The following is a 12,007-nucleotide window of genomic DNA, read 5'->3' as shown; positions in this document are numbered from 1 at the left end:
ATACAAACATAACATAAACAGCAAATACAAGTGAAACAAACAATTCAGAACAATTCATGAATGATCATTCAGAATGTTGCATAATTACCCACGCATTATAGAAAGTCCGTAAATAAAGCTAATATATTTACGAAATGCACGAAGTTTAGACTAAGTAACGGTTATATGGCCGCGCGAGCGCAGGCATCCCCTGCTCACGCATAAACGGTCATTTACTAGTTGCGCGGCGCGCCGTGCGTCGACATATTAAAGTACAATGTATACAATGCTATCTTAATTTTATTTTCTTTATTTTTAATTTGTCTTATAGCATTATATTTATTATTAGTCTAGTAGCCATGTTTTTATAAATTTGAATGTATGAGCGAATGATTTATAATATCAATAAAGCCAAAAATCGCATGTATACACGATCAAGCGGTAGTTGATGGCAAGTTAAAATAAGATAGATACTAATAACGGTAAAATCTCGTAGTAAGTAAAAACTAAATTGCTTAGAATATAAATACGATTTCAAAGCTTTAAGGACATGAATAACAGAAGAAAGATTTTTTGTTGTTTCTTATTTTCATATATTTAAAGTACATTCTCCATCTTAACAATTCGAAAGTTCTAGCAAGATAATCGATTAATCAGTCGTTTCGTTTTGTCATCCATGTGATTCAGTGGGTGTTCAAGCGGCGCTCGTTTAAATAGATTTTTTTTTTTGCTTATTTTTCAAAAACGAAATGCAATCTATTGAGAATATCTTCATAGTATTAAATATTTTAAAATTTTTAATGGTTTATCTTCTTAAAAGTAAAAGACTCACAAGTATTTTGATCTATATATATAAAAGAAAGTGGTGTTAGTTACACTATTTATAACTCAAGAACGGATGAACCGATTTGGCTGAAAATTGGTGGAGAGGTAGCTTAGAACCAGGAGACGCACATAAGATATTTTTGATTTGATTTGACGTGACATAAGACGTGGTATCAGAAAGTAAAATTTGGTATGGAGATAGTATAAGACCCTGGAAGGTTATAGGCTACTATCCCGGGAAAATATATAGCCGGACTTTTATCCCGGAGAAATTCACGCGGGCGAAGCCGCGAGCAAAAGTTAGTTTTCCATAAAAATACAGCCTCGGCGGCGTACTTAGTTGTATTACGACATGACTACCATCAACCATGCTGTAGTCTCAGCTTCGAATCTCGATCGGGCATTATGATAAGTATTGGATTGTTCAATTCAGCATCAGCCGGGAGTTTGCAATTTATGCGTGTTTTAAATATATGTAGGTGGCAACTATAAGTCGGGTTTTTTGCGTGCATAACGCATTATATTATTTGTTTACATTGTGATAACTTTCAAAAGGAATTTCCAAACTGGTTCGACTGATAATTATGATAATGTGATACTATGTACCTATTACTATAGAGAACCCCTCCTCTCTAGGCAGTGTGTGCTCGGTCTCCACACCAAATGCATTATGCACCAGGGAGATATTTCTTGCGGCCCTGGGCACACAATCAAGTGTTCAAGGACTATAAGGACTCGTAAACATTTCTCCTCCTTTTCCTCTCTGCCCATCTTTAATGGGTTCCCATCCTTCCTTCGCTCTTCCTTCCCCTTATTCCCACCCACACTCCTCCAAGTCTCTGCAGATGCTAAACGGGGGACGCAAGACTGCAAGGATGCCTACTACAAAAAAAAAAAAACATTATTGATAAGACGTATTTACTGGTGGTAGATCTTTCAAATGTGAAAGTCCGCCTGGGTAGATACCACCGCAATGTCTATTTCTGCCGCCAAGCAGCAGTGAGTAGTCACTGTTGTGTTCCGGTTTGAAGGACATTGTAGCCAGTGTAACTACTGGGCATAATAGGACTTAACATCTCATGTCTCAGGATGGCGAGCGCAGTGGAATACCAAACAATACTTTGTAATTCAATGTGTTAGATGGTGTTTCTACTGTTTATTGGCGGTAATTTCGCTTACCATCAGGCGAATGGCAAGCTCATATCGTCACTCAAAGAGATAAAAAAAACATTTAAAATATAAATTAATGTAATAATATCGATGTGCAATAAGTATCATTGGTAATGATTGTATGTACCTATTTACATTTTAGCATCTGGAATTACGCATAATATTTTTCCGGCAATGCTATATGTGTCGTGAACTGTGCTCTTGCCAGATAAATTTTATCTCCTCATAAAAATAAGCATTTATGTATGCATATTATAGCTTGTCCGTGGTGCAGCGTTAAACCACTTTACCTGATGAACAATTACAATTTAATGTTTTTATAAAATATATCTAAGTCAACCTGAATAAAAAGTGTATAATTGTGTATTTCAATTTGTTGCTGTTTAAAGAAACGTCGAGCTGAAACTATTATTGTCGAATTTATGGTCTTGCTTGAATAAATGATAATAAACAGTTTTACATGACAGTATTTTTAAAAAAAATGAGAGAAAAATACTCAGTCCGCCGCGACATCTGAATCAGAAGGCGTTTCGTAGCAGATTGGTCTTCTATTGGAGTATCCAGAAAGCAATGGTTTATAATGTGTTATACTTGAATAAGAGAGTTTAATTTCCCCTGACAGATATAGATATATTTCAGCTCTCAAACTTCATGTCTGACAGTCTACCCACAGGTTTAATAATTGGATGAATAATTCGCGAATATAAAACTACGAATAAAATAATATCTAACAAATAATTAATTATTTCTATATATTTAAATTTATTATAATTAGTTACGTCGCTGAAAATCAAATAAAAAGATTTAAAAAAAATCATTCAAAATTATATTAGTCAATACCGGTTGTGCCCGCGGCTTCGCTCGCATGGAAATCAGTGCGTCGTAAATCCCGGCCCACGAGATTTTTTACAACCAAGCAACATCTTCAACAGTAATCGTTATATTTCAGTCAATTTATATAATACTGTAGTGTAGTATTAACCTAAAACTTTCTCAAGAATTGCACTATCTTTTAGTAAAAACCGTAAAAAAAATTGTTCAGTAGATTTTGAGAAAATTTATCACATATTACATCGGTCAATAAGTCCCGAGCCTAGGTAAGAAAAAAATTTTTTTTTGACATAATTCGTTTGTATTCATCAAGATAGTCTCCTTCAAAAGTGATACAATCAATCCAGCCCATCTTTAAAATTTTTATACCCTTCCTATAAAACGATTTGTCTAACCCTTCGAAATACGCTTCAGTTTCAGCGATCACTTCTCCATTTGGGCCAATTTTTTTTCCGGAAAGCATTTTTTTCAGTTTAGCAAACAGGTAATAGAAGCTGGGAGCCAAAACTAGAGAATATGGTGGGTGAGACCTCAACTCAAACTTTAATTCATGCAGTTTTGCCATTATGGCGACCGCTGTGTGACCCGACATTGTCTTGATGTAAAAGCACTTTTGACTTTTGCATTTGAGGCCGTTTTTTCGCGATTTTATGCTTCAGACGCACCAGTTATGCCATATAATATTCGCTATTGATCCTTTCTCCCTTCTGAAGATAATCAATGAATATTATAACTTGCGCATGCCAAAACACGGAAGCCATAACCTTGCCAGCTGACATTTGTGTTTCTGGTCGCTTTGGACGCCTTTCATCGATTGCCGTCCATTCAATTGACTGCCGTTTTGACTCTGGAATGTAGTGGTGGATCCAGGTTTCGTCCGTTATCACATATTGCAAGAAAAAATCCGTTTTATTTCGCCTTAAAAGCTCCAAACGGCACTCTGAGGCTTCAACACGTTGATGCTTTTGGTCAACGGTGAGCAAACGCGGTACTCACTTTGAACAGAGCTTTCTCATAGACAAATGTTCTTGCAAAATGACAAATGCATTGCCTTTTGATATCTTTAGAATGTCAGCTATCTCCTGTAACATCACTTTACGATCTTCGAAAACGATTTTGTATACTTTTTATGTTATTTGGAATCACAACCTCATTTGGACGTCCTGAGCGTTCAACATCTTTGGTGTCTTTATGCCCACGTTTAAATTCAGCAAACCAACGTTTAACTGTTGCTTTTGATGGAGCAGGGTTCTCATAACATTTATCGAGCCAAACTTTTGTTTCATCGGTATTTTTTTCCATTGAAAAACGATGTTTAAACAACACTCGAAATTCTTTTTCTTCCATTGTTTTAGACATACTCAAAGTAGCATCACTAAAATCACTGTAACTTTTTTACAAATTGTTAAAAGTTTATGAAATTTTGACATATGTTACATAGAGGTCAGTAATTTTTGAAAGTCGGTAGTATTTATCCGTAACAGCGCAATTTATATATTAGGCTCGGGACTTATTGACCGATGTGTTACTTGCCACGCGGGCGGAGCCGCGAACGAGAGCTAGTTTGTTAATATAAAGTCAACGTTTCTTAAGTACGATTAATCTCGGTATCAAAACGTAAAACACGCTACAGCAATTATGTTTTCTTGTAAATTTATTGAGATAACTCGTACAATATATATTACCCCGCTCGCGACGCGCCTGTCAGTGCGTTCCCTAGATTTTGCATTGTGTTCACAGCTCGCTCCAACACTAGTAGAGATGAGACTCCTTTGCTTATTGTGTGTTACGTGTTTTGGTAAGTAATAGTTTTTATATTGGTACAGGGATATGAGACAATACATGGCGAAGAGTGACATGTTCCACGAATTATCAAAGGTTACCGGACGGCCTACTAGAGGCGGCCCGTGTCTGATCCGGTGCTCTGCCACGGGAGTTAGACGCCAAACACCTTTCGGTAACATTCTTCTGGCGAGAGGAGGCATTCCGTCTAGGGCGGAGACTGACCCCGTGGGAGGTCACAGCCCAGTTGACCTGCATCCGCAGTCTCGCCGTGAAGTAGTGGCATGCCAGGCTGGAGAGCCTAGTGCGGGCTTGAAGACTTTCGCGGGAGTGCGAACCGTCTTCGGAAGCTGGCTGAACAGGCGCCACGGTGCTCCGACATTCCGTTTGACACAGGTGATGAGGGGTCATGGGTGTTTCAGCTCATTCCTGTTACGGATAGGAAAAGAGGAGTTTGCTGTGTGTCACCATTGTGGCAATGGTCGTGAGGACACAGTTCAAAGCAATTTTGAGGAGTGCCCAGTCTGGGACTTATAATGCAGCTCTCTTAGAGCAGTTGTCGGAGATCTCTCGTCGCCGGCAGTCGTATCGCGGAAGACGTAGGAGGCGCTGGATCTACGACTGACCGGTGCCTAATGCCCTGTAGACCGAGGGCACCTAGAGAATTCCACCACAGTATCCCCTGCCTGTCGTAAAAGGCGACTATGAATGGGCCTTTGTAGGGGTTTCGGGGCGAACAGGGCGGAAATCTGTTCGATCTTCTACTTCAATGAGGCTACCCCGAGGCGGACAACGCTGGTGGTTGGCCTCCCGCTGTCGTAGACCGTCTTTCAGAATTTGGGGGCTGCTTCAGCCCCTTACTAAGTGACCGCGGGCCACAAGGCGGCATCGTATGCGCCGAAGAAGATCACCGCGGGTTTTGGTCGGTATGCCGGTGGGTGTATATAGAGTTAGCGACTCGGCTCAAAGTTCGCTCGGACGATGTATTCAGACTCCCGAGTGTAGACATTGAGTCGTAAGACCTACATAACTATTCCACTCATCCCTCCAGTGGCGGTAGAGATAAGATGTTTTTAACCCGGGATAAAAAAGGGAACCTGAGGCAACAAATTATTACCTCAGTTAACATATCAACGGTCAATTTAACGGAAAACAAAAAGTAAGACAGCAGATTATCCTTAATTCTAAATCGATAATCGTATCTAGTACTCTACTAAAGTACTTATGCGTAGGTTATTTAAATATTCGTAAAATCGACAAATACGTAGACAATTATAAATTAATCTTCCTTTAACCACAAATATAAATAAGTATAAGTTTGTTATAAAAAATGCAAAATTTAAGTTGTATGGGCTTTTCGCTATTGGTATATTGGTGTACTATCTAATTTCAGGGAAGACGTACCTTTATTGAGTACCATGCTTATTCACGGATACATCGCGATTTATTAACACGTATTTACATTTGAATGAGCGCGCTACTCAATTTTCCAAATGCTTTTGTTCCTAATACTTCTGCATGCAAATTCTATTAATAACTGTAAATGTTTTATTTCAAGGGTTTGGCGCAAGCGAAACAGATAATTCTACATTGAAGGGGATACAGGGAGGATATCACACAGACCCTATGAATGCTCCTTGGCACGTAGGGCTTTATAAAGTTGGGAAAATTTATAAGCAGATATGCGGCGGCACCATCATCGCTAGCAACGTCGTCGTGACAGGTGAGAATATGTCTACTGACTGCCTCCGAGTAGTTTTTGTTTTAATACGGGTCCAGTACTCAACACCGGAGGAAACAAACGAACGGTATACTACGAATCCCGCGGCTTGACGACAGGGCCCTGGAGGAAATGGAAGAGAAGAAAAGGGGGGAAGCGAAGGGGAAGGAAGAGGATCTGTAATAGGATGGGCGAAATGAAGTTGGACAGGAAGTGTTCGCGATCCCTTATAGGCCTCAATATGTATTTGGTAACCAAGAGGACACACATTACACTATGTGCTTAAGGCCGCGGCATTATGTGCCGCTATGTATGGGTGTGCATTTAGTGTGAGGACCAACAAGAATCGCCTCGAGGGGGGCGTAGTTGTGTTGTACGAAACGACTGCCACAAGTCTCAGGTTAGATACCCGAGTCGACTACAGGTAATTTAGTTTTATTAGATGTAGTCCGAGAGTCTGAAATTGCTTTTGGGTTATAGGCTCGGTTACTACATAGGATTTAATATAGTTGGTGGATTGTAGGCGTGTTAGTTGTTACATCTCTGTCTACCTCTTAAAAGGGGAAAGCGTCACGCTATGTAAGTATCACATGCCGAGCCGTGATAAGAAACTTATTTAAAATGAATTGAATATTATTTTCAATATCGCAAAGTGACTTTATGCAATTCCAATAATTAATTATAATAGTTTATTTATTATATTATTTATTAATAATTGACTATTTCTTAAGCGTTTACAGAGACATACGTCTTGATAAAAAACAAAACATTAACTTCCTTATTCATAAATGTTATTTTTCTAAGGACGGTGTATTGCTGTGATAACAAGTCTGTTTCAATTGTAAAATTCTATTTGCTAGTGGATAAGTATGTGGTTTCATTTAGTAAAGCAATGTCAAAATGACTCTGTATAAAAACCCTGTGTAAAAAGAACCTCCGAATAAGAACCGTCCGTGGGGCCGCGGCCGGTCAGGCGCAACATCTGCCTGACTGGAAATCTTTCTCTTCCATAGAGGAACGCAACCATCAGTTCCTCTACAGCAGTGTCTAGCTTTACACCGCTGCAGTCTGGAAAGACGTACTAGGCCAGCTATTCTAGCATTAGGTAAATAAGTAAAAAAACATAATGTAACAAATTAATTGTATTTCTAGCCGCGCATTGTGTTTCAAAGGACGATAAGGTATGGCCCGCGTCGGAGTTTGCAGTAGGAGCTGGCAAAATATATCGCGCGTGGGACAATTTTAATGACGTAGGAGCTCAGAAATCAAATGTGAGTTGAATTATTTAATGCAAATGATGAGCTTAGACCCCGTAAAAATGCTTAATACTTTTTTGTAATTCCAATAACTTTTTACAAGGAAAAAAATTCGACTTCAAACCGCATTCAGAGAGTTAATTGATTCTCGTCCTCATGGTTTTTTTAGTAAAGGGACAATGATCTCCCTATGATATGGCAAAAGTGCCTAGATAACAATGGTGCATACTTCGATTAACTAATTACCTAAATTGTACAAAAAAAAAACAATTTTATATTCCTCCCATACAAAACACCAATTTCATATGTATGGACCTAATATAAGAGAGCAGCCGTGTTGACACACATGACACATTTATCAACCTAATATAATATTATTCCTCGTAGGCATCTTTTTATCCTCGGGAATAAGTTCGCGTCGCCAGAATCGTCGACATAACCATTGTTTTTATGTTTAAATTTCACTTCTTAGTATGATTTATCCTCTTTTTGTCTGTTTTAAGTTTCTACTTAAATATCTAAATAATATTAATGACAAATATTATTATTTTTGCCGCTGTACTGATATATAAATTTGCATGCTGTGGTCTCCTATAATTGAAGAGTCACGTCACATTGCTAATTGCTCAAATGCCAATTATATGCCGTGTATCCTTCGTTGGAGATCCTTAAATAATTAAATAAATAAATTAACCATTAATTCTATAACAATAATTATAAAAATCGATTTTGTTATCTTCCAACACTATTATACTCTATCAACATCGCAATCCGACAGGTGAGGGAAATAAAGTTGCCACCACGTTATCAAGGTGTTGTGGCGAACTATCAAGAGGACATCGCACTTCTGATACTCGTCGATGCGTTCGTATACACTAACTTCGTGCAGCCGGCCTGCGTGAGTTTTAATGCTCATTTCGACACATTACAACTGAGGGAAGGACAGTTGGGCAAGGTGAGACTCGAACCTTGCGAATTATGACCGCAGTAATGTAAGCAACTCAATGTCGTTCTGAAGTACGATATCAGATGAGATGCTGTCGAGTGAAGGTAGTATCTTAAGATCGGAGCTTAATAAACAGATTTTTTTATTGCTTTCCCTGACGAGACGAGTTGCCATTAGGATGATGGTAAGTGATACGACCGCCCATAAACAGTAGAAACACCATCCAATAATTCGAATTACAAAGTATTTTTGGTATTCCACTGCGTTTGCTATCCTGAGACATGAGATGTTAAGCCTTATTATGTCCAGTAGTCACATAGGCTATGTAATGTCCTCCAAACTGGACAGCAGTGACTGCACACGGCTGCTTGGCGGCAGAATTAAATATTGCGGTGGTACCTACCCAGGCGGACCTCTCACATATGAGAGACTTACCATATCTTAAGTTACAGCATATGAGGGATTATGGCTTTTGAGTTCTGTTTTGATTTGCAAACAACGCGTTATACATTACCTCAGATACCTTATAATCATTCCATAACATTCACTCGGCTGACACAAGCGCTCAAATGGCCACTCAAGTTCTTTTATTAATGAGTTTAGTGCCTTAAGGGTTTACTTAAAATCATACTCAGAGATGAGATGGGTTCATTAATATGGGCGTAGGTATAACAAATTAAAATTTGCTAGAGATGGGTTCATTAATATGGAGGTATATAAATATAAAGTTTGCTAATTCCTCGCCATGTAATACGATGTAATGCCTTTTGTTACGTAACTAGTTGGACCGCTCACCAATTTGTCAAACTTGAGGAAAGAAAATGGTAAGCAGTAAAAGTACATTTAATATTTTGACATAGGTGCAGTCGCTTTAAAGATTGTTTTTGTTCCGTATCCACGTGTTGGCTCTTCAAAAACACTGCCCTTATCGTTAACATAATCTGAAATGCCTTTTTTCTGTATAATTATTGAAATACTTTCACATGCATCCCGTTCCCAACCAGAAACGCTTGATATTATATTCTCCACATCACTTCCAGGTTGTGGGCTGGGGTCTGTCAGGATTAAAGTCCAAGATGTCACGTCTGCTCCGCGGTGCTACCTTGCCTTGTGTTGCCATCGAGAACTGTATATCGCAGAGTCCTCAGTCCTTCAAGTCTTACATCACCGGCGACAAGATCTGCGCTGGATACCAAAATGGTAACGTATTTTATATTTGTATTGACAATTGACTTTTTTTTTGGCTTCGCACGTCTTGTGCATTCTTGAATTTCTAGTTTGACCGGACTGTAGTATTATGAAGTATTCTTTAGGTTGACAGTTAGATATTGTAGAGGACAAAGGTGAGGAAATAGTTTGAGTTATAGTATTATGTTTGATAAGGTACTTAATTGAAAAAAGGGCCCTCAGGAGGGTTCCAGGTACTGATGTTTTGTATTTTAGTAAGTTAAACTTGTTGCCATTTAAAAAACTAAGATGCCTCTTTATGAAGGATGTATATTAGTTTTACTATAGTTGGCATTGCTTAATGACGTTTCCCGCAGGCACGGCGGTGTGTCGCGGCGACAGTGGTGGAGGGCTCGTGTTCCCAGAAGCAGTGGACGGCATCGAGCGGTACTTCCTCCGCGGCGTCGTCTCCACCTCCCCTGACTCTTCGGAGTTGTGCAACCGCTACACCTGGGCCACCTTCACCCACCTCCTTCGACATGAACACTTCGTGAAGTCCCACGTGCCTCATGTAGAACAGATATGCGGCATATCACCCATTGTCAATGTCGCATCCCGTTTCGGTGTCACTGCAGATGACAGTAAATGTTCTTGTACATGTGGAAAGTAATGCTAAAAGTAAATAATACATAGTTGACAAATCAATAAGGATGTGTTGTTGGGTTAATTCTAGTCGGTTGTGAAATATTAAGAAAATTTTATTTCATCATCCATGTAACTAATTTAACGTTTGAATAAATTGTATGTCTAGATAGAGTGGCGCTTTTCAATGACGCTAAAACAAATAAGGCAAGAAGCTTGGTGTGTGTAACAGCTGCATCCTTAGAGCTGCGTCATACACTGTTCCTCAATCGCTGTCCCTGCGTAATTCTGTTTAGCCTTGTGTGCGTGCATAATGATACTAGTTGTTGCACAGTTCCTATTAAAATGCGAAGAAAATGATGTTCAAATAATCCAAAAAATAATTGACACAAAACAAAACATTTTTAATTTCTCGGATTATAATTTTGTAATGAATAATAACAAACATTTTATGAAAAAAATAAAAAATCGGGAAGCAACAGTTGTGAACGCAATGACAGCTCCAAGCACACTGTACACGAAAAGGGGATGTAGAGATGAACTGTTCACCTCTAATTTTATCGACGCATTTGATGCTATTATTTAGACATATTATTAATCAAAGGTATTACGTTTGCACAAATAAAATAGTCCAGACTAGTGTCTGTAGTAGTAGTAGTAGTCTGTCCAAACGATTATTTGTATACAACTTATGATATCGATTATTATAAGAAATTAACATGACTAATTGATTAATACTCTGGCTGTCAAAAGGTCTACCAAATTTATTTAGGAAAAATAAACAATTGTTTAAATTTAACTATTAATTATATACTCATGACCCAAGCCCGTCCGAGGAACTCTTGTGCATTTGGTCTCCACTCCAACTGCACGCTCATGCAAGGGGGCATATTTGTCGCGGCTCTAGGCACATAGTAAAATGTACACGATGGCTCCTGAGTAACCTATCTTATCTGGGAAAATTGCCTATATTCTTCCCAAGGTCTTAAACTATCTCCAAAATAAAACTAAATAAGTAATTATTACTTATAACAAAAAATGTACTAATTTACAAAAGAGAATAATTGTAACCAAATTAACAAATAATCAGGAATACAAAAATAGCTAGCGAAAAGATTGTGAACGTCCGTCCGATCTAACAATTAATGACAGCCAAAAAAAAAAGTATCGACGACGCAATGGTCCGCGCGAGCTGGCCGTTTTTAACCAAAGAGGATATAATCCTACGTTATAGTTGCAGCTAAGCCATGCCTCCCGGTCTCCTAGTAATATTTTGCTAATTATAAATTAATTCTAACCATACAGTGTACACCACAACTGCCCTTTCTTTTTCCTTTCAATGTCCATGCCATATGGTTGTCTGTAAAATATTGCCTCGAGTGATAAGACCGCCAATTGTACTCTATTAATTATAAGTGGATATAGTAAGTTGTTTACTCTTGCACATGTGTACAATAAGAATTAAATAAATAAGTAAATATATTTCTTTTATTTTTTTAAGAGGACCAATTCCGTCACACGTAATTGTTGCATATCTTTAAACGTTTATGCAGTGCACGCAGCGAAAGCTCGCAAAAATAATAAATTTACCCCGTTTTCGCGATAGTTTTCATGTCTGCTCGGCTCCCGTTGGCCTTAACGTGATAATATATAGCTTGTATCCTTCCTCGATATGTGGGCTATCCAAAA

General features: G+C 38.5%; 1 protein-coding gene across 1 annotated transcript; it reads left to right on the top strand.

Moving 5' to 3' along the window:
* The first annotated feature begins 4,469 nt into the window (after window positions 1-4,469).
* LOC115450172 (modular serine protease) lies at window positions 4,470-11,796 on the top strand. The gene is made up of 6 exons (XM_030178159.2): window positions 4,470-4,603; window positions 6,146-6,310; window positions 7,460-7,578; window positions 8,342-8,518; window positions 9,550-9,709; window positions 10,054-11,796. Exons 1-6 carry the CDS (start codon window positions 4,567-4,569, stop codon window positions 10,344-10,346), a joined length of 951 nt encoding a protein of 316 aa, XP_030034019.2. The 5' UTR covers window positions 4,470-4,566; the 3' UTR covers window positions 10,347-11,796.
* The last annotated feature ends 211 nt before the right edge of the window (window positions 11,797-12,007 follow it).

This window comes from Manduca sexta, chromosome 26 (assembly GCF_014839805.1).
Source record: "Manduca sexta isolate Smith_Timp_Sample1 chromosome 26, JHU_Msex_v1.0, whole genome shotgun sequence".
NCBI lineage: Eukaryota > Metazoa > Arthropoda > Insecta > Lepidoptera > Sphingidae > Manduca > Manduca sexta.
This window is presented reverse-complemented; position numbering and strand designations above follow the sequence as displayed.

Bases quoted from the DNA above. Each gene is read 5' to 3' on its own strand.
- LOC115450172 (XM_030178159.2), top strand. From the start codon at position 4,567: ATGAGACTCCTTTGCTTATTGTGTGTTACGTGTTTTG. The intron at 4,604-6,145 runs GTAAGTAATAGT...TTTTATTTCAAG, and splicing joins ATTGTGTGTTACGTGTTTTG to GGTTTGGCGCAAGCGAAACA. The intron at 9,710-10,053 runs GTAACGTATTTT...CGTTTCCCGCAG, and splicing joins CTGCGCTGGATACCAAAATG to GCACGGCGGTGTGTCGCGGC.